We start from the raw sequence: 22782 nt of genomic DNA, 5'->3' as shown, positions 1-22782 counted from the left end.
TTTTTCTCTGGTTAGATAGATAGATATAGATAAATAGATAGATAGATAGATAGATAGATAGATAGATAGATAGATAGATAGATAGAGTACTACTTGCAAGAAATAAAGCTAGTTGCAATCTTCTTCTTTTTCCCTTGTCCCCCCAAGTACATATTTAGCACATTTTAAAGGTCCTATCCGTAAGTTCTAACTATTACTGACACCGGTGGCCGTTAGAGTAACTGCAGGCAGCGTGTGAACGAGCTGACGTGCGGGCACCATACTCGCAAGCGCACAAGCAGCTGCCTGGCAACAGCAGACTGTTAGTTGCTTTGTAACGTTAACTCATAAAAGAAAACGGCAACCTGGACAATTTATCTGTCAGATCAGCCTCGAGATGCCCAGGAAGGATTCTGGATGAATTATCGGACGTTATTGTGGCTGCCAATGTTTGGTCGTGTTTTGGCTTGCATTGGCTGTGGGGAAATGGATAAGGATATTCACGTTACCGTGAGCCAGGAACTACCCTGCTTCCCCTGTAGTAATGCCTGGAGTTGACCAAACTGAACAATCAAACAATGTTTCATAAGCATAACAGTAACTTTAGGCATATTTAACTGTTATATTCATTATCCACACAAGACAGTAACGTTATTAGTGGAGCTCAGTGGTAATTTCTGTAAATGTAAATCAATATTACTAGTTAGCCGCGATTACCATCAAGCTAACCTTATACTAATGTGCAGTCCCACTGCAGCTAACTGCAGTCAGAGGCAGAGCCTTCTCCCCCGGTACTGTCTAATAGTTGACCAAGCCAGGGGCGGACTGGGATCATAATTCAGGCCGGGCATTAGATACCAAGCAGGCCAGGCGGATACGGGCCGACGCACGTGCCGGCGTCCGAAGGTCGGCGGCGAAAAATTTGGGGCGTTTGAAGCTCAATTTGGGCCGTTTGAAGCCCAGTTTGGGCCGTTTGAAGCCAGATTTGGGCCGTTTGAAGCCCAATTTGGGTCGTTTAAAGCCAGATTTGGGCCTTTTGAAGCCCGATTTGGGCCGTTTGAAGTCCAATTTGGGCCAAGTCCAATTTTACAATGAGATGCACCCACTTTAAACCTGAATAAAGTAATAAAACCACTAGTAAACCAGTAGGCGGCGCCTGGCCAGCTGTTCAGTGAGTGGCCTGGCCTGGCCTGCAAAAAAAAAAAAAAAAAAAAAAAAAAATTTGCAGGCCAGGCCAGGCCAGGCCACCGGGCATTTGCCCGACGTGCCCGATTATGCAGTCCGCCACTCAACCAAACTGACCAAACAATGTACCATAATAAGCATAGCAGACAGTAACGTTAGGCATATTTACGACTGTTACATTCATTATCAACACAAGACGGTAACGTTATTAGTGGGGCTGGTGGTAATTTCTATAAATATAGCTAAATCTATTACCGGTAGTTAGTCGCGTATAGCATCAAGCTAACGTTATAATCGAATCAGTCTCACCACCGCAGCTAACTGCAGTCAAACAATAATGTTCCATGACCATAAGCATAACGGTACTGTAGTAATGTTAGGCATATTTGCGACTGTTGCATTACTTCACACAAGACGGTAATGTTAGCGGAGTTGTTTCTGACCAGGTGGTAAATCCATTAGCAAGCAGCTAACGTTATCTGGTCAAAACCACATTACAGCAGCTACAAGCAGCAGCAAGGTCCCTCCATGAACTGAAAACACACAGCCCGACTCTAATTTCACCTCGATGTCGGTCACATTGCTGCTGTCTGGCCAGACGGGCATCACTAGATAAATATTTATTTATTTTTGTGTGTGTGGACTTTTTGCTGGAGTCTGTGTTGTTGTTTGCTTTTGCTTAAACTTGCATTCCAGGAATATTGTGCTCTAAAGATGACGTTACTTTTTCGTTCTGAAACCCGCATAGGTTGCGCCAGGCGTAACCTATGTGGGATTCAAAATAACGCATCCGAGATATAAACGTTATGAATATAGCCACGTTATAAACAACAAACTAACGCTGGTGATCCATTATGGAAACAGTGTTACTCGAAATGGTTAAAAGTTATATCAATTTGGTCATTCAGTGGCATTTTACTGCCATATAACATAACTAACTAGCGGCTAATATTAGCCATAGTAAGCAACTAGCGCTGAACCGGAAGAACAAATACGTTTGCGTTGAACACGGAAGAGAGAAAAAGTGGGCGTGGTGAATAAGGTGAATAGCAGCTCTCAGTACAGTTTACTGAGCCGTGCGCTCTGTGCTGTAGCAGCTCTCAGTACAGGTTACTGAGCCATACACTCTGTGCTGTAGCAGCTCTCAGTACAGTTTACTGAGCCATGCTCTCTGTGCTGTAGCAGCTCTCAGTACAGGTTACTGAGCCATGCACTCTGTGCTGTAGCAGCTCTCAGTACAGTTTACTGAGCCGTGCGCTCTGTGCTGTAGCAGCTCTCAGGACAGGTTACTGAGCCATGCACTCTGTGCTGTAGCAGCTCTCAGTACAGTTTACTGAGCTGTGCGCTCTGTGCTGTAGCAGATCTCAGTACAGTTTACTGAGCCATGCGCTCTGTGCTGTAGCAGCTCTCAGTACAGGTTACTGAGCCATGCACTCTGTGCTGTAGCAGCTCTCAGTACAGTTTACTGAGCCGTGTGCTCTGTGCTGTAGCAGCTCTCAGGACAGTTTACTGAGCCGTGCGCTCTGTGCTGTAGCAGCTTTCTGGAAGTGACATGACTGCCACAGTCAACTCAGCAGGTCTACATGTGGGTGTGTTGACACTATCCAGGCAGGGTTTTGAGGGGCAACAACAGAGGGTGAGAGGGAGGACACATTTCTCCACGCAGGGGCGTCTGGGTAGTGTAAAGGTAAAAGCACTTACCTACCACCGTGGAGACCTGGGTACGATTCCCGGCAGCGGTACTTCTGGCTTGGTCAGACGTTCCTACAGACACAATTGACTGTGTCTGTGGTTCGGAAGCCGGTCGCGTATGAGTCCTGGTCGCTGGACTAGCGCCTCCTCTGGTCGGCCTGTTCGGTGGGAGAGGAATTGGGAAGAATAGCATGATCCTGCTGATCCCGCTGTCAGGTGAAAAGAAGCGGCTGGCGACTGCACATGTATCGGAGGAAGCATGTGCTAGTCTACAATTCTCCCCAGCTCGGCAGAGGGGGCGGAGCAACGACCGGGACAGCAGGGGGAATAGAGAGGAACGAGTCCGGAAATCATCGATGCTAACAGTCCTGGTTCTTCACTGTTTTCGCCTATGGGAGTTTTGAATGGGTTTTTGGCGCGATGCTTCTAATAATCTCTCTGGGCAACGCTGGCTTAATCAAACGCGAACCAGTGTTTAGTAATATCATCTTCACACACGAAATGGGGCACGTGTATCATATTTTGTAACATATTTCACACATCATGCGTTGAGGAAGTGTTTAAAGAGTGATCTGAGAGATTTCCTACTGCTCTAGTCTCTACCATTACAATCAGCTTTATTGGCCAAGCATGTGCACATACAAGGATTGACGAGCTTGAAAATGGCGTCCGTGAGGTCAGTGACCTTGACCTTTGACCACCACAATGTAATCAGTTCATCCTTGAGTCCAAGTGGACGTTTGAGCCATATTTGAAGAAATTCCATCAAGGCGTTCCTCAGATATCGCATTAATGAGCTAGAAAATTGTGTTCATGAGGTCACAGTGACCTTGAACTTTGACCTTTGATGACCAAAATCGAATCAGTTCATCATTGAGACCAAGTGGACTTTTGAGCCAAATTCGAAGAAATTCCTTCAAGGTGTTCCTGAGATATCGCGTTAATGTGCATGAAACGGGCGGTCGTGAGGTCACAGTGACCTTTACCTTTGACGACCAAAATCTAATCAGTTCATCTTTGAATCCATGTCGACGTTTGAGTCAAATTGAAAGAAATTCCGTCAAAGCGTTCCTGAGATATCGCGTTAACGAGCTTTGAAATTACGTTCGTGAGGTCACAGTGACCTTGAACTTTGACCTTTGACCACCAAAATGTAATCAGTTCATCCTTGAGTCCAGGTGGACGTTTGAGGCAAATTTGATGAAATTCCATCAAGATGATATCGTGTTAACGAACATCGGACAGACAACCCGAAACCATAATGCCTCCGGCCTGGCTATCGCCGGCGGAGGCATAAAGGTTTTTAAGAATGCGCTAAATGTATGTTGAGAGCGTTCCAAAACCTCCAAAGGTGTCTCATTTGGGCTCCATTACGCACTTGTCAGCACACAGTTTACAAAATCCATCGGGAACTGCTCCAACTAACAACAGGCAGGTTGGTTTGATAAACACTCCCCTAATCATGTCAACACTGGCAGGGTTAGGTTTCTCCTCTGGCTCTGCCAAAGCACAGAGAATACACACTATGACTAATCCATTGATCTTGTAAATAGTTACGGTGTCTGTGGAGAGAAAACAATGTGAGAGGAGGAGAGGGGAGACCCCCAATGAGTCAGGGATACAACCGTCCGTCCATCTGTGTGTACCATGTGTGTGTGTGTGTGTGTGTGTGTGTGTATATACTTGGGCCCTCTTCCCTATGCTTAATGCTTGTGTCTTTTTAAGCCCAGTTTAAACCAAAGATTCACGATGAGACGATTTGAAACTTGCAATCAGTCCCTGCGACTTGACACGCTGAAATTGCTGGTGACGACTGGAGTCGAGATGAGACGGCGTTTACGCTGCTGCAACTTTTTCCCTGCAACGTTCTAACACGGTTTGGTCTCGTTGCAAATCTTTATCTGTTCAGAAAGCTGGAATGTGCCGGTCAGACCTGAGTTCTCTGGTTGGACCTTTCTCCCCCCTTGGTCCAACCAAAGAAGCAACTTGATGAATTAACAGAGTGAGAGAGGGAGAGGACGAGAGCGAGGGGGTAAACATGGAGCAGACAGGCGGGACAAGAGAGAGAGAACGGGGAGGGAGAGATGTGTCTCTTTCTCTGTCTCTCTCTCTCTCTCTATCTATCTCTCTCTCCCTGTGTCTGTGCCTACTGCCGACTTCAGCAGTTTCACAATCCCCCGTCCGTCCCTCCGTCTATCCGTCCAGCCAGCCAACCATCCAAGCAGGCTGCTCTGCTCACACACACACACACACACACACACACACACACACACACACACACACACACACACACACACACACACACACACACACACACACACACACAGCAGCAGCACAACAGGAAAGGGCCTCTGGTTTGACGAGCAAGATCTGTCTCCCCTCTTCCTGGGGGTGTATCTTGTTATTATCATTAATAACTTGAGCTCCAGCGGAGATAAACCTCCAGCATTCCTAAACTCTGCGTTTTGTTTATGAGATGCTGTTGCAAGAGCAGAGAAATTGGGGGTTTATTTAAAGGCTTTCTATTTTGGACAAAGCCTGCTTATCGGAGGGCAGAGGATTGCAACAGCTGTGGGTGTGGCTGCTGTCTCTGGGTAAAGACTGACATCTAGTGGTGAAGAGAGAACATTGCATGGACCAGTGTTCACATGAAAGGGAAAATCCACCCTCAGATACTCTTACACTGTTATATACCGAAATACCATATTGTCAATATGTGATGTTCACTGCAGGATTTATTTTGTGATGAAGAGTTATAATTTCGTTTTTGTATGTGTCCACTTTCCCTCAATCTGTCTCATCTACTTCTACTGTACTTCCGTTTGTGATTTCCTACATTTCCCAGAATGCCTTTTGACAACCCCCAGAGAAAGGGCACGAACTTGTTGCATGTCAGCTGCTGGTAGTACATGGAGTACTTTGCTTGATATTGGATACTGGACATTGGGTGGAAATTTATTTTTACACCTTCAGTAACTTAAAACAACATAAAACACATAATGTAAAACACGTAATGTAAAACTAATGAGTAAAAGCACATTAATGAAATATATGTGTGATTATTTGAAGAGGAAGAACAATTTACAACCACTGGAGTCACAATCTGAGAACACATTTTTCTTATGTTAACACATTCAAATTCCAATAGTTTGCTTTCCATATCATCTACCGGCCTCAGACCAATGCATTATCTTTGACACCCCCCTTAAACAAGGATAAAGCCACAATGCACACACACAATGCACACAATGCATGCAGCAAGAATGTTCAGTGATCTGATTCATATTTCTCAATGTAAGTGGCTTATTGTGGTATATGGTCATTGGCTGCCTCACGTTCTCCCATAACTACAGTGACCACTACTAGTTTTCTTTTAAAATAAACTCAGGCCCAGTAACTGAATACAGTAGGCCTACTTTTGGCACTATCTGACATGTGCATGAGACCTACCTTTTACACTTCTTCACTCATTAAAACCCTTCCTAGGGTTGTTTTGATTGCACTGTACAGGATATGCTGTAAAGTGAATTCTTAACTGATACTTGCTCCTTCACATAACTATGTTGGTTGAAATAAAAAATGATGGACAACAAACATCTTTTTTGCCCTCTTTGGTTCCAGGAGGCAGGAGGAAGGGCGGCCGGGGAGCAGAGCGGAGGAACCGCAACAACCGGAAGGACAAGGAGAACCAGGAGGGGCGGCGGGAGAGGAAGAGGGAGAGAGAGAGGGAGCGCGAGAGAGACACGGGCGAACGCCAAGAGTCCGACAGCAGGAACAAAACTGAACACAGGCACCGCCGAGGCCAAGACTCAGACCCATCCCAGGCTGAAGACGGCCCCGCACAGTAGTGCCCCCCGCACCCTCCTCCTTTTATCCCCCCATTCTATCTCCCCCACTGTTCGCCCCCCTCAACCCCTCACAGCAGGGGTGTTGCTGCTACCTGTATGATTTGAAAATACTGTTTATGCACAAGCGGAATGGGGCACGTTCAGCCACAAGGCTCGGGCCACTATGGACTTCAAACAATTCTTCTTTTTCCCCCCTAACCTCTCTACTCCTTCACTTCCACCACTGACAGTGTCTCTCTTTTTTCTTTTCCCCAAGTTTGAACAATGCAAGAGACACTGACAAAGAAAAGAGTGGGACATGTCTGTGACTGGAGGACTGGCAGGCAAACTAATGGACATGTGCTTTGGAGAGACATGTCTGTGACTGGAGGACTGGCAGGCAGACTAATGGACATGTGCTTTGGAGAGACATGTCTGTGACTGGAGGACTGGCAGGCAGACTAATGGACATGTGCTTTGGAGAGACAATTAGGTTATATTATGTGCTTGTTGATAATGGTTATTTAATGGGGCCCAGGTACAACATTGCGCGTCTTTGGTTTTTTGAATGTAGATTTTGTGACATTTATGTAGAACCATTGTTTATTGTTGTTCCTGTTCTTTTGATGTCTTTACAATTTTCTTTATTTTGGTGCAGAATTTGTAAAAAAGATAAAAGATAAAAAAAGTGAGTTTGCGCTCGTCATCTTGTGACATCATCATAATCACTAAGGCTAACGGAGCAGCGCAGATGTAGGAGGACCTGCATGCTGTCATATGTCAATCAAAGAGACTGAATTGTTTTGTCGATGGAATGAGATCAAAAAGGTGAAAAGCATTAACATTGTGTTCTGTATCTCTTGGATAACAGCTAGTTTTGCCCAGATTAGTAAGAAATCCAATCTACCACTGGTTTTGCCTATTGGGGTCAATGGGATCTGCTCTCAATAATGCTCCTTGACTAGAAACCAAAAGCACCTGTATGTCAAATAAAACTATAATGGGTTTGTACCTGTGTCTATGTTGGTCCTTATCTCTTTTCTTTCTGATCTTTGAACTCCATCTTGTGCAATCAACATACATGTGCTGAGAAGAAAGAGAAAACAATCTGTTAGACAACAGCTAATATGCCATCAGTGTCAACAAGCAAAGTGACTAATGTTTCTTCATCCAACTACCTTTCTGTTCCACTTCTTGCCTGAACAAGCCTTCATGGAATCGTCCGTGTACAGTACATACACTGCCAATACTATCAGGATTTGATCACTATGTCATCTTATGGCATGTCCTCGCTTGGGTGAATAATCAGTTGTACCAACTTACATAACTGGGTACTTCACTACTTGGACATGGATCCTAGATTCACAGAATCAGATTGTTTTGTCTCATGTCTCAAAATTATTTTGGTCTTTCAGAAGCCAATTGAGAAATTGACATTTGGACATAACGTTATACAGACCAGTATGAAGATCAACAAAGGACTCAAATAACCCTTTCATCCATGGCAGTAAAGCTAAACATTACGGGAGTTTAGGTTCTCCGTTTCATCTCTACTATTCATATAAACAGAAAAAGAAATTAATTTAGGTGGGTTAGAATAGACTATTCTAACCCACCTAAATGAATTTATTCTGTTTATATTTTGCCTCATGTAAACTTTAAATGTTATATCACTCTGATTGCAGTATTCATTCAAATAAACCCATAATCCATCATGTTGAATGTGTATAGATGTTTGCCGTTAAATAACTTTCCCTTTATTTTTCTGCCAATAACTTAGGTAAGTAGTATAGCAACAACCTCAGAGCCCTATCATTTGAATCTAAGTTTACAGTCTGAGTCATATATTAGTCATATATAATTGATTGCAAATTATGATTTGATCTACAGGCTATAGTGAGTTGCACCCCTTGTTGCACAATCCATTACTGACTGCATACAAAGTTGTCATTAATCTGCCTTTTACCCACATTTGAAAGGTCAAATCAATGAATTAATTGAAATAAATGTTCACCTGTTCAGTGCATTTAGTCTGAGGTATTTGCTCATAGTCTATATCAGTTTAACAGTCAAGCTAAACCTGTCATTTCTAAAAACAAAAACGGTAATATTACTAGAGGATTTTTTTGCCAGGCTCGTGTTTATTGATGTATTAACATTTTGTTCAGTAACATCTATACAGTGCATCAGCAGGCATGATGACAGTATTTCCTCTTCATTCATTCATTCAGCCAGCCGAGAAATCCCCCACAATTAGATAAATCTAGAAATCTGAAATGTTATCTATCTTTGACTTTTGCACAATATAAATATAGAGCAATCACAGTACAATGAGTCCATAACTCGTAGATATGCAGGTAAAAGCCATGTTTAAACTACAAGGAGACAATACTTAGGAACAACCAAGAGTATCCCACTGCTACAACAAATTAAAGAGGAAACACTGCAAGAGATTCTGAGGTTGATACAGATGTCTTTTTGTGAGACTGGACAAATTAAGAGATGCTGTTGGCTTCCAGATAACCTAATGCCCCATTTACTTCATATTAGCTACAAAGTCCTCTCCCTTCTTGATGGAGGCCTTCAGCTCGCCCATGGCCTCAGCCACCAGCTTCTCCTCAAAGGCGGACAGCTTGCCCAGCCCAAGGTTCTTCTCAATGCCGTTCTTGCCGAGCAGAAGAGGAGTGGAGAAGTATTTGCACTCGGTCTCCTCTGACCTCACGTAGGCACACTCCACCACACCCTCCTTCCCGTTCATGGCGTCCAGGACAGAGAAGGTGAAGCGGGCCCCGGCGTAGGCCATGGACAGGGTAGCGGAGCCGGCTCCAGCCTTGGCCTTCACCACCTCAGTGCCAGCCTCCTGGATCCTGCCTGTGAGGGCGGCCAGCTGGTCAGCAGGGAACTCGACCTTGGGTGTACACTGGGAGATGAGGGGGATGATGGTCTTGCCGGCGTGGCCTCCAACCACTGGGACATTGACGCGTGCGGGGTCAAGGCCTTTGAGCTCTGCCACAAAGGCGTTTGCTCTGACAATGTCCAGCGTTGTGACACCAAACACTCTGTTGGGGTTGTAGACGCCATGCTTCTTATAGATCTCTGATGTGATGGGGATGGTGGAGTTGACGGGGTTGGCGATGATGCAGATAATAGCCTCGGGGCAGTTGCGGGCACAGGCATCTGCCAAGGTGGCCACGATGGTGGCGTTGGTGTTGAACAGGTCGTCACGGGTCATACCGGGTTTCCTGGGTACACCGGCGGGAATGACGACAACTTCACAGCCCTGCAGTGCGGCGTCTAGCTGGTCGGGACCCATGTAGCCAGTGACATGGGCCCGGGTCTCGATGTGGCTGAGGTCGGCAGCCACCCCGGGGGTGTGTGCAATGTCAAACAGGGAGAGCTGGCTCACCAGCGGGCTGTTCTTCAGCAGCAGAGACAGCGGCTGGCCTATGCCGCCCGACGCGCCCAATACAGCCACCTTAGCGTTGTTCTGTGACGAGGTGGACAAGCTCCTGGCCAAGCCGACGGCAGGTCTCACAGCCCGGGAAAACATTTTTGGAGTGTGCTGCGGGTTCTCTTGTGTTTAGTTGATAAAGAAGTTGAAGAGCAGCTCTTCCCTGTGACACTAACGTCCTCTAGCCACGAGCGTACCGGAAGACCGAGTGCGTTGTCATGCGTAGAAAATATGGGGCGTGCGTGCGCAATTACGTAAAATGACGCCCCCGCGTCACCATGTTACGTCACTCATAGAATTGTTACAAACAAGAAAGAGAAAAAAGGCTGTATGCTGCTGTATTAAGCCTGGGCACAAAGACTGTATCATTGAGAATTGGATCAGGCAAGGACTGTGAAAGCAGCCATTGAATTAATCGCCGCCACAGGATTACTTCTGTGGAATTAGAAACACCATAAACAGTAATATTTCCGACCAGTGAGAGGCAGCAATGTGCCGTAAGCCATCTAGTCTGCCGGAAAGCTATATGAAGAAGAAGAAGATCATGTTACGTCGTTCGTCTTAGCCAAAGACGCTTCTTCTTTCGGAGGAAAACAAAGCCAGTTAGCATTTTGAGTCGCTAAAATTACCATTAAAGCAGTGCCGTGGTTACAGGAGCTGCAACTTTACACCAAACGAAGACGGCAAAATCCAACGACACGGTATACTATGTACACAGTAGCTAGTTGCATTGCGCGGACCAGGAGAACATGTTTCACGTTGCGATATGAACCTTGCTATTTGGTGTCGCCCATCTAAGCTAGGCTAGCGCTGTCAGTTGAACGCCGTCTATTTGCTGGAGTAACGTTATTATTGCCCTCAGCCTGCCTTAGCTTACAGTACAACAGGTTATTATGTTCGCCTTTGCCTGTCGAGAAGATCTTATTTAACTGAACTTGTATTTGTGCTTGTGTAACGTTAGCAAACGCCACGCTTGACAAACGGTAACGTTAGCTATATATCTAAACTGTTTACAGACCAAGTCATTAGTTAACGCTAATGCCTTTAAAAATTGATAATGACACTAACGTCACCTGGCGTAGACTTTGGTAACGTTAGCTGGGTTCGTTATTGTTAGCCCAGCAAAATAGGCCAGCTGGGATAGTATGCGTAACTTGTAACGTTAGCTGATAGTCTAATGGTCAGAAGACAGAACAATCCTTTGTTCCTCTCAGTTCCCCATGTTTGTGCAGTATCAGATAGGCATTTCAAACGCATCATTAAGCCAAATAACGTTACTTAGGTTTTAGCATCGATCCTGCAATTTGCTAGGTAGCTTTAACACAATTGCCATTGCCTGCAACTTTGGTTACTATAGCGATCATTTGCAAAAGGAGTAGCGTAAAGTCGTGTAACCTTAGCGCATTTGTAACGTTAAAATATTGTCAGCAAGGATGAAATCAAACACACCCTCACCGTCTACTTTCCCATTTTTTTTCCAGTGGCGAGTTTGAAGGCCCATCAGCACTCCTAATGATACATCAGCATTAACAGTTCTTCCAGTAAGTATCTAATCATGCATATAGGTTGTATAGTCATTTGACATCATCCTTGTCATTTTGATTACTAGTACTAAATTTGAGTACTAATTAATGACGACAATTTGACATGAAACAAGAATGTTATATAGTTACTGAGTTGTCATTTTGTCTAATTGTTGTGTTGACAACAACAATCATCAGTGTCATTGCATAATGAGATATCACTACAATGTCCTTTGACCATTTGTGAGCCTAATAATAATCTTTACTAGTGTTAATTTTTTCCTCAAAATCAATATTGCCAATAAATCCACATGTTAAATCTATACACCTGCCCATTATAACCATCTCTCACAATTTTCCCCAATCAACAGTACTTCCCAAGGATGGCTAGTTGTGGCGAGGTAGACCACTCTGTTAGCTCGCTTCCATCCAGTAAGAAAGGCAGCAACAGTGGTGGCGGCAGCGGGAACAGCGCAGAATCATCATGTTCTGGCTCCAGCAACTCATCCCCGGCCCTGCCAGTACCAGAGTGTGCCATCTGCCTGCAGGCCTGCATTCACCCAGTGCAACTGCCATGCCGTCACGTCTTCTGCTTCCTTTGTGTGAAGGGAGCATCCTGGCAGAGCAAGCGCTGCGCCCTCTGCAGACAGGAAGTGCCAGAGGACTTCCTGGAGAGGCCTACGCTCCTCTCCCCAGAGGAGCTGAAGGCAACAGCAGGGGGTCGAGGTGGGGCGGCGGGCGATCACGCCTGGTACTATGAGGGGCGTAACGGTTGGTGGCAGTACGATGAGCGGACCAGCCGCGAGCTGGAGGACGCTTTCTCCAAGGGCAAGAAGACGGCCGAGATGCTGATCGCCGGCTTCTTGTATGTAGCCGACCTGGAGAACATGGTGCAGTACAGGCGCAATGAGCATGGTCGTAGACGCAAGATGAAGAGAGACGTTGTGGATATTCCCAAGAAAGGGGTGGCTGGACTGCGTTTGGACAGTGAAGGTGGTGCCGCAGCTGTTGGGGCAGCAGGTCGAGAGAACTCTGCTGACGGGGCGGATACCACAGTAGCAGGTGCACAGCAGCAGGTGACTGGTATCGCCTCTGCTGTTACAGCCCCTTCAGCCACGGCCAGACCTCCCACCTCTCTCGGAGGCCAGCCTGGCAGCAGTAGCCCCTCTTTGGAGGATGCTCTATCGCAGCTGCAAATTAGCCCCAGGCCCACACCATCCCAGAGAGAGGAAGAGGAGGAGGCGTCACCCTCCCGCTCCTCTGACCCTCACACCTCTGTGGACGAGTCTGGCTCTGGAGACTGGAGCGATGATGAGGAAGAGGAGGACGATGATGAGGAGGAGGGGGGTGATGGGGAGCGTGTGGAGCCCTGGGAGGAGAGGCCAAGTAGGCAAAGACTGAATCCAGAAGACAGAGCCCCTCCTGGGGCAGAGGCCTCCACCACTCCGCCTTCCTCATCCAGTAGCAACGGAAGGTCCAGAATGCCTGATGGCCAGTGTACAGTGACTGAAGTGTGAAATTAATTCGCCGTCAATATCATCATCACCAAATGGCTTGTGTTCCATCCAATTAATTTATTCCTCACTATATGCTGTTGTTCACTCACTGTCACAGGTCTGATGCGAGTGGATTGCTCCTGGAGAAATGAGGGATGACACACTCTATAACAAGTAATATCCCTCAGAGTAAAAACACGCTTTTATTCAGTTTTAGTTAATTGTGCCACTTATTGGCTCACATTATTATACCAGATTATTTCTTTGTCAACTCCTTAGTCTCTGTCTTGTTTATTCCTAGCCATTTCACAGCAGCTCTTTTGAGGTGGTAAAAGCAGGAAGTAAAGCAGCTGTACGCTAATCTAATACCATTAATTATGCTTCCATTCTGTTTAGGTGTTCCAGTGCCAGGTGCCCTCATTAATGCTCATTACACCTGCGTTATTTCCTGCTAATACCACCTCAAAAGGTTGCTGTGAAATGAGCCTCTCCAGAACTGCGTACCTGCAGCCACTTAGTTGCAGGCATATTGAGTCTCTCTTAAATTCCAGGAAGTAAAACTAACTCACTGACCTGCTTCTGCACATCTTGGGCACAGAGGTCATTCTTGTCTATCAATTTATGATCCTAAAGTTATTATAATAATCCCAGGGGGCTTCTGGGAATCCCAGCCCAGATCTGTGACATGGTGAAAGAAGGCACAAATGGGGAAGTTACTTCCTGAAATGGAACTTGGTCATTATCACTAACATGAACGTCTGCACTCTAATCTACTACAGTTGAACTCTCTCAGCTAACATGGCATTCAGAAATGGACCCCCCAAGGGCTTGACTCATCTGACTACTGTTTCAAAGAGTAACATGATCTTTGATAACCCACCTCCACCCCCACCCAAATAATTCTAAATATCCTTCCAGATTTAAATGATTGTGAAGCCTTTCAAGATTGGGAAACTCTTTTTTTAACTGATGACTTTTGGAATTGTTATTTCTTGGCAGTTGGTGGTTGGTTTAACATTTATTCTGGATGTTTATCCCCACGAAGAAAAAACAATGAACCGCATAATACAAGTAGGGCTCTGATTGAATTGGTGTTGCTTACTGTATTAGTCTTTTGATTCAGGACTGGAGTAACAGCTTGAGCTATGTGGATATTGCAAGCTCACACTTCATGTTTCACAACCGTCAGATTCTCAGATTTCAATTAACCTGCAGCTTTTTGAGTGTTATTGAGAAATATGCTTTAAACAAATGTTCATAATGAAATTGCATATCAATTTTATCTTAACTTTCCCTGACTCAATTGAAGGAATTGACTCTTTAATGTAACATTTCAGTGTTTGTAAGCTGTTGAGGCCTACAGCCTCAAGTATTCTTAATATCCCTGACTAAAGTATTCTCAATTGGTGTGTTTCTAAAGTTTCATTATTTGTGCATGTGTTTGAAGAGAGAGTTATTTAACACTACTGGGTGGGAGGATGTTGAAGATTGCTATTTTTGGGTTTAGTTTGAGTACATGTTTTTATTTAGTTTGTTTTTGCATTTCTTCTGGTTGTAAATCCTGTCTTGTTGTGTCTGATGTCTGAGGCAGTAAGAGAACAACATCGGGCCATTGCTGTTGGCTGTCTCCTGCAGAAATGTAAAGTTGTCATTTTTATGTTTTATGTGCTTACAGCTTCATTTCACTCAACAACTCAGTTTTAGACTTCTCATTCTGAAAAATAAAGTTTCTGTAACAGTCTTTGCTTGGCAACCTTTTTGTTACATTGTTTGTAATTTAAGAATAAATGGTGTCATTTCATCATCCTAGAAGGGTAACATTTTGTGTGCTATTGTCTCTTTTAACCATAGTGTAGGTGGCACTGCACAATGAGACGCAGTACACTGGGTGATTAGGCTACATAGTTCTTAAAAAAAATCTGCTCTGAAAATCTGTCTTATGCAAACAGAACTGTATCAATGGGCCCTTTGTAAGGCGAATGTCATGTCTCTACACACTACACACACTTTAAACGACAACAAAAAATAACTTTTTTGTTCTCACTTAAACCGAATGTTTTATGGTCACTCAAGATTCTCTGGAAGACTTGTTGGCTTGGTTCGAGCCTTAAAACTTGTTATATTTGGATTTATCAAAATGTCTACGGAGAAAATGGATGCGGAACTTACTTCTGGAACAAATTACGTCACGAAAAGTCACGTGCCTGTTGAGCTCTATAGAGAGGCAAAGTGACCGCCTACTTCCTGCTTCAGCACTGTACCAGAGATTTTCATCCGCCATTTATTTTCCCATCGACATTTCGTAAAATGCTTATAAAAATAGTTTTACATATATATTTAGAAACAGGAGAGATCGCATAACATTTCACTGGGACCAAAACAAAGAAATGCGGTTTTAAAGAAAATATTTTTTCAATGTTTTTTTTAAGTTTTGGTCCGAGTGAAATGTTCTATGGTCTCTCCCGATTATAGCGTTAGCTGAACCGTTTGGTTCGACGAAGTAAAACTATTTTATAAGCATTTTACGAAATGTCTATGGGAAAATAAATGGCGGTAAATCTCTGGTACAGTGCTGAAGCAGGAAGTGATGTTCCACTTTGCCTCTCTATTGTGGCATCACTGATGTCATAGGCATTGTGATGTCATAAGAGCAATTGTGATGTCATCAGTGATGTCATAACAGCAAATGTCATGGTTAGTCGGGTGTCTGTTCGGGGGGAGGTATAGCCTGATCCTCCCACGTGCTATGTCCTGCCGGTGAAAGAAGCGGCCGGCGACTACACATGTATCAGAGGAAGCATAGTCTACTCTCCCCAGATCGGCAGAGGGGGTGGACCAATGGGGCGGGGGGCGGGGTTGGTAACAAAAAATATCAAAAAGAACGAACGTTCTAACTTTGATGATTTTCCTGTTTGTCCTGTTTCAGCTTCAGGAGTTACATGCTGCTCTGTGGGTTAAATTCTATGACTCCTGATGCTTATGAAACACTTTCAAAACCAATTGGGAATCTGAAAAACACATGGAGCCAAAAACAAAGCTGTTCGTCTGTTGAAATTGATATTTTAGAGATAGGAGGTCATCCTGCCAAACACAATTTTAAATATTTTATTTAAATCCAGTACATTCCATTATTATTCACATGAGAGGTTTCCAAGAGGTTTAACCAAATGTAAGATCATTTAAAGATACAGAATGCATTGACATTGTCACATGACATGATACAGGCAACTGATACTGCAGAGACTGAAACTGATAGTTGTTTGGCTGCTTTTTAGATGGACTTGCAGTCAGTAGGGCCCCAACAGCCAGTTTGTGAATGTGTCCAAAGCTGTCAAATATCAGGAGGAGCATCATCTTATCAACATAACCTACTGCAGGTCATGGTCATCTTATCAACATAACCTACTGCAGGTCATGGTCATCTTATCAACATAACCTACTGCAGGTCATGGTCATCTTATCAACATAACCCACTGCAGGTCATGGTCATCTTATCAACATAACCTACTGCAGGTCATGGTCATCTTACCAACATAACCCACTGCAGGTCATGGTCATCTTATCAACATAACCTACTGCAGGTCATGGTCATCTTACCAACATAACCTACTGCAGGTCATGGTCATCTTACCAACATAACCCACTGCAGGTCATGGTCATCTTATCAACATAACCTACTGCAGGTCATGGTCATCTTACCAACATAACCTACTGCAGGTCATGGTCATCTTACCAACATAACCTACTGCAGGCCATGGTCATTTTATGTGTCAAGGCTCAGTCCTTACAAAGGTCGAAATGGATGGTCTGTCAAAAATAAGCACTTATCTCTCATCTTTGTTAACAGAAAGCATGGGTGAAAAATATCTTGAGTCACTTACAAACCATTTCTACCACTTAAATTATGGGTCACGTGGGTGACTGCAGACTCTTAGCCCCCGTTCACACAGGACGCCGAAGCAACGCTCAACCCAAGCGCTACCTACGCTGAACCCACAAGTTTAATTTAATTTCCGCCTTGTTAACAGGGGAAGCCGTTCACACCACCCGCGCGCGTGCCACGCCGAAGCCACGCTCAAGCGATTGTTCAGGATTCACGCCTATTCCAAGCGTGACGCGTGCTGAAGCCGAGCATTGATCTGTCAAGCCAGGCATGAAGTCAATGGGAGTTGTGGGCGGGTTCAAGGCACCGAGTAGGCGCTGAGAGGAAAAGAGAAGGCTTCTTGTGTGAACGGCTCAGCGTGAGCCTGCCTCAAGCTTAAGTTCTGCTTACGTTAGGTGTACTGTGTGAACAAGGGCTTAATCAGAGTTTGATTCCCCGCAGTAATGAACGTTCAATGTGTTGTTACGACTCTTAGTCTTGTTTATTGTGAACAAGAGACTGCAGGACCTGGCTTCTAAAATAGAACACTCCACTGCCACAGCAGAGCAAAGTCACTCCATATTAAAGCGTATCATTTTTAGAAAACAGCATTTAGTTTCATCAAAAGAAAATCCCTGTTAATCCCATTATAAGAACACGAAGTGTCTGTGTGTGAGCGAATTGTGTTTGGCCACAGCTATGCCATTTCACGTGCGATCGCGCTGAATCTTTCAGGAAGTGTAAAGAGCACCCTTGCGGGTGACCTAATGGAGCCGTAATCGTTAATTAGGTCATTAGGGACGGTTACTGGCCGAACCTGCGGTGCTGCACAATGGCTGCACAGCCTCCACTAGTCACACAGGGACGGGTATTCCGCTAGTGTCTTAAGATCACCAAAATAAATTTTGGTGCCATCAAAACAGTTCAATTAAGAGTCAGGGGGCCCTATCTTGGTACAGGTGATATCCCCTATTTACGCTTGTGCACCTGTTTGCGCATAAGGCAGGGAAGAAGCAGGGAAGATACCGGTCTGCCTTGCGCATTTGTCCAGGTGTTATGCCGAGTTTTGCACCCCCACCCGGCAGCATCCCCACCTCACGGGAGCATATTGTAATGATTTATACAGAAATGTAACTGTTTAAAAGTCATATAATTGTCTGGGTAGACGTGACCTCCCTGATTTCTAAGTTAAAACAGCCTCGGAATATGGTGGGGATGCAATTCTCGGTGGGGATGCGGAAACGTTCACGGCAGGTGTCGCAGGCGCAAATTAGAGCCGTGCCAAAATCATCTGCGCACCAAAATGCCTGCGCAAACTAAATTATTCACAGGTGTGGCCAGGCAATGCTGGGCATTACGTCAATCAAAACCAATCAGATTCCCGTCTCGCGATCGCTGTTTGCGCGAGACATGCAATATGCTGTAATACTCTCCATGCGTAATTGAGTGGACTCACTCGTGCCGAGGACAAAGAGAGATGGAGAGAGCTAGTGACAGATCGTCTGTGGTGCCAACGACCCTCCGGCTTATAGGAGGTGAAGGTGAATAGCCTATTGCAAGTAGGCTACAATGTACAAGTTTTCTCAATTAATTTACCATAACCCCTCCTTGCAATGTGATAAAAGTTTCTCAGTGAATCATAGTTGATTGCCTCACCAAGTAATCTGCTGGTTACTCAATTTTAGCAGCAGAATTTGATGTCCTGGGGTGCCACGTCTGTGCTTAATGACGTTTCTGCGCTGCACAGCGTGGAGATTATGGTGCGATCAAGCGCAGCGAGTGTTTCAGCGACTGGAGCGCAGCTAAGATGTCCTTTTCAAAGCTCTTAGCGCAAAGTAATTGCACGCTGCTGACGATAGAATAATGCCATCTATCCCCACATTTTTGAGCTGAAACGTCTAGTTCGGCATGTGGCACGCCTATGCCCAGTACAATTATAACAGGCATGTGCTTGTGCCCGCCCCCAATTTGCATTGCGCATGGCTTTTAAACGAGCGCAAACGCTAAATTACCGCTTTTGGGAAGATAGGGCCCCGCGTCTCAACAAGAATAGCACTTCTCTGTGTGACATCTTCACACGCGGCTTCCCCAAAACGTCTCAGTTAAACATACAGTACATCAGTGTGAACATGGCTGACCATTGGGGAAACTGGTTCCAGCGCTCACTTGTGTTTGGACCTGCTGGCCAGGGCCTGCAGGTTAGCCGGTCCGCCCCACACCATCCCAAACACCTCCTTCTCAGTCCTCAGAGCCTCTGACAGAGGGAGCTCCCTCCCCGCCAACACCACCCTCTTCACAGCCTGGCTCACCGGGGCGGGCCCCTTCGTGTAGCGATGGAGCCAGTTTTCAGCCTGCTGCGAGAGCCCGATGGTACCACCTTCCCCTGCCTCCTGGGGGGCGTCCAGCACTCCGTCGGCCAGTCCGATCTGTGCAGCCAGCTCGGGGTCCACTTTCAGAGCGCCGCCGAGGAGTTTGAGCGCATTCTGGCTTCCGACGACACGGACGAGTCTCGCGCCGCCGCCCCAGCCCGGGACCAGGCCCATGTGTTTGTGGACGAATTGGATGGTGCTGCCTGGTGCCATCAACCTGCAAGCAGAGAGGGGAGGGTCACATCAACCTGCAAGCAGAGAGGGGAGGGTCACATCAACCTGCAAGCAGAGAGGGGAGGGCCACATCGAATCGGTGGAATCTGAACATTTTGGACGCAGCGTGTGACGTGATGACTTTAGTGTGAAAAGGGAGACAGAGATGTTTCTAGGACAGACAGGATGAATGTTTTAGGGGTGCACGTGACATCTGTATCGGCCGATAAAGACTTTAAAATGAAATATCGGCATCACCCCAAAACAAACATTTCTGCCTTTGTGATAAAATGCCCAAATGCTCGATGCTTGACAAAATTATTGAATGAATGAATCTTACAGTTTTGTTTGAAATGTTACATGAATAAATAAAAGATATGGCATGTTTTAGATCAACTAAATGTCAGTTTTCTTATCTTCCCTGCGCAGTTACGCAGTGAATATCCACATGGTGTTATGTCCAAAAGCGTGCGCTTACTGTAATTAGTCGTTTCGTTCATATAGGCTATAACATACACATTTAAAAATATTTGTTTCTTTAATAGGGTAGGGATGTGTGAGATTGTAATTCTAGGCTACTTCAATAGCATAACAGAATTGTCCACTCTGGTTAAGCTATTGACTGCGGTCACGCTGTGGAGAAGCTGGTCTTACATGCGTGCAATTGCAGGGAAAGAGGTACCTGAAATCGCAGGCAGTGGTGAGCTCTGCACCTCCTCCCAGCGCGCTCCCCTCCACCACAGCCACAGAGATCAGAGGCAGCCTGCACTGAGAAAACAACTCTGTCAGCATACTCAACTCCCACTTCTTTACGCTGAGACCAAAGTCAGACATCAAAATGCCAGAAGCTCTTACCTCAGTAGTCTTGTCAGAGCATCCTGCATGAACATGCACATGTGCATTCCATCCTGCAAGGAAAAAGAAACATCATGAAGTCCCAGGCACACAGAGGGAGGGAGGTCAAGCGTTCTTCTCATTTCCCTTACCTGCGGGTTAGATATCTTACCTGCGGGTTAGATATCTTACCTGCGGGTTAGATATCTTGGGTTAGATATCTTACCTGCGGGTTAGATATCTTGGGTTAGATATCTTACCTGCGGGTTAGATATCTTACCTGCGGGTTAGATATCTTGGGTTAGATATCTTACCTGCGGGTTAGATATCGCCCGGACGGCGTTGAGGTCCGACCCGGAGCAGAACGTTCCGGCGGCCCCCTGGACGATAAGGCCTTTGCCCTCTGTCCAGTTCTCCAGCTGGCTCACCCTCTCCTCCAGATCCACCATCATGCTGCCTGGGAGGACGGCACAACAGTAAGCACTTCATCCTTTCATTGTTTAAGCAAAGCACTGAACTGGCATTCCACACAAGATGAGTCGTTTACTCTCAGGGAACCACCAAATTAAGCGTACATATATAAAGAACCTGGATTTTCATTAGAATGTTTTGCAAATGAGAAATTGTATGAATTTAGAAAGGAATTACTCTTTTTTTCTGTTCCATTCCAGAATACCAATTCCTCAGAAGTGAAAATGTCAGATTGTACTCCGCAGCATTAGAGGGTGTTTACCGGAGAAGGCGTTCATGCGGGCGGGGTTGTTGATGGTTACCACGGCGATGCCAGACTCCTGTTGGAGCAGATCGATGGAGCCCCCGGGAAATGCCCGCAGCTTCTCTCTGATCTCCTCCTGGTTGAAGCCGGAGTAAACACAGCCACTGCTCTGCCTCTGGAGCAGCCTTGGAGGAATGCAGTTTTGACCATTTATTATATAGTTTAACAGTAAATTATGCCCACACAGTCTGCATGGTGTTCCCTACCCTTTATACAGATCTATACCATATATAAAGTGATGTTTTTAAAGATAATTGGGATTTTGTTTTGGTATCAACCTAAATTAACAACACAGTAACAGCCATGTCAGCACAATATGCCACAATATGGTGGGGATGCAATTCTCGGCGGGGATGCGGAAACATTCACAGCACGTGCGGCAGGCGCAAATTAGAGCCGTGCCAAAATCATCTGCGCCCCCAAAATGCCAGTGCAAACGGGATTTGGGCGATCTTAAGTACCAGAATTATTCACAGGTGTGGCCAGGCAATGCCTGGGCGTTACATCAATAAAAACCAATCGGATTCCCGTCTCGCAATCGCTGTTTGCGCAGGGCATGCAATATGCTGTAATTCTCTCCATGCGTAATAGAGTGGACTCACTCGTGCCGAGGACAAAGAGAGATGGAGAGAGTTTATTGACAGATCGTCTGTGGTGCCAACGACCCTCCCGGTTATGAAGGTGATAGCCTATGTCCATTGTCCAACAAGTTTTCTCAATTCATTTCCCTCTTTGCGATGTGATAAAAGTTTCTCAGTGAGTTATAGTTGATTGCCTCACTGAATTATCTGCTAATACCCAATTTTAGCAGCAGAATTGTATGTCCTGGCGTGGCAAGGCTGTGCGTTTTCCACGTCCATTTCGGCTATTCACTAATAATGTTAAAACTGCATAGAAGACGTCAACTCGTCTTACAGTGGAAAATTACTCTAAAGCCACGGCGCAAGTTGTTATTTAGACTGTAAACAGTGGAGCACTGACACAGAAGAGGAAGTGACGATGGCAGGAGAGGCGCGCTGTACAGGAAGCCGGGAAAAAAGGTAGGGCTCTCCCAGAGTCTATTTTTCAAATAAAAATAGACTCTGGGTTCCCACATTGGTGTCCAAGTGACCGATAGAGCTGCACGCAGCTAAAATGCATTTTGCTACCTAGAATCTGTGATTTTGAGCTGAAAAGCTTAAAATATAGCAACATTGCAAGCTTACTGTTACTTTACCTATGACTTTATTTATGAATACTAAACAGGGATGATTAAGGTGGTGATAGAGGTAGAGGCTGCTGTACCTGGTGTACCTGGCCCAGGCTCCACAGCTGCTCTTCCTCAATGCACACAGGACCATTCTGATGGAAGACATGAAATCACCTTGAAATTATTTCTGAGTCGGACTCAAATCACTATATAAGGGGGGAAATTAACTTTGAGGAGAAATAGATTGTGTCACTTATTTTGGGTTTGTAATATTACTGCAACATTCTGGGAAAAAATCTATCCACAATGAATTCCCATTATAACTAACTAGACTCTGACTACTAAAAAAAATTAAGCTACTTGAAATCAGACTTCAAACTCTAGTGT

At 45.3% G+C, this 22782-nt stretch overlaps 4 protein-coding genes across 4 annotated transcripts in view; 2 read left to right on the top strand and 2 right to left on the bottom strand.

Annotated features, from left to right (window-relative positions):
- The window catches only part of rspo3 (R-spondin 3), a 48834-nt gene extending 41252 nt beyond the window's left edge, over positions 1–7582 (top strand). Inside the window, exon 6 of the mRNA XM_083641307.1 lies at positions 6478–7582. Coding sequence (XP_083497433.1) covers positions 6478–6704 — 227 coding nt within the window. The 3' untranslated portion in view covers positions 6705–7582. The remainder of the gene's footprint in view (positions 1–6477) is intronic.
- Positions 7583–8817: 1235 nt separating this feature from the next.
- On the bottom strand, positions 8818–10337 carry mdh2 (malate dehydrogenase 2, NAD (mitochondrial)). Its single transcript, XM_083640555.1, has one exon. It carries the CDS (start codon positions 10231–10233, stop codon positions 9220–9222), a length of 1014 nt encoding a protein of 337 aa, XP_083496681.1. The 5' UTR covers positions 10234–10337; the 3' UTR covers positions 8818–9219.
- A 385-nt stretch (positions 10338–10722) lies between these two features.
- LOC310785879 (E3 ubiquitin-protein ligase rnf146-like) lies at positions 10723–14954 on the top strand. The gene is made up of 3 exons (XM_083647044.1): positions 10723–10835; positions 11616–11675; positions 12029–14954. Exon 3 carries the CDS (start codon positions 12041–12043, stop codon positions 13172–13174), a length of 1134 nt encoding a protein of 377 aa, XP_083503170.1. The 5' UTR covers positions 10723–10835; positions 11616–11675; positions 12029–12040; the 3' UTR covers positions 13175–14954.
- A 4223-nt stretch (positions 14955–19177) lies between these two features.
- On the bottom strand, positions 19178–22543 carry echdc1 (enoyl CoA hydratase domain containing 1; the record flags this gene model as incomplete). The annotated part of the gene is made up of 6 exons (XM_083650197.1): positions 22491–22543; positions 21165–21331; positions 20746–20888; positions 20453–20505; positions 20280–20360; positions 19178–19601 (listed from the first exon to the last, which is right to left on the bottom strand). The coding sequence occupies exons 2-6, from the start codon at positions 21178–21180 to the stop codon at positions 19178–19180; spliced, it is 717 nt and encodes a 238-aa protein (XP_083506323.1). The 5' UTR covers positions 21181–21331; positions 22491–22543.
- Positions 22544–22782: the final 239 nt, after the last annotated feature.

Source organism: Poromitra crassiceps (assembly GCF_964638095.1).
Source record: "Poromitra crassiceps genome assembly, chromosome: 1".
NCBI classification, from domain to species: domain Eukaryota; kingdom Metazoa; phylum Chordata; class Actinopteri; order Beryciformes; family Melamphaidae; genus Poromitra; species Poromitra crassiceps.
This window is presented reverse-complemented; position numbering and strand designations above follow the sequence as displayed.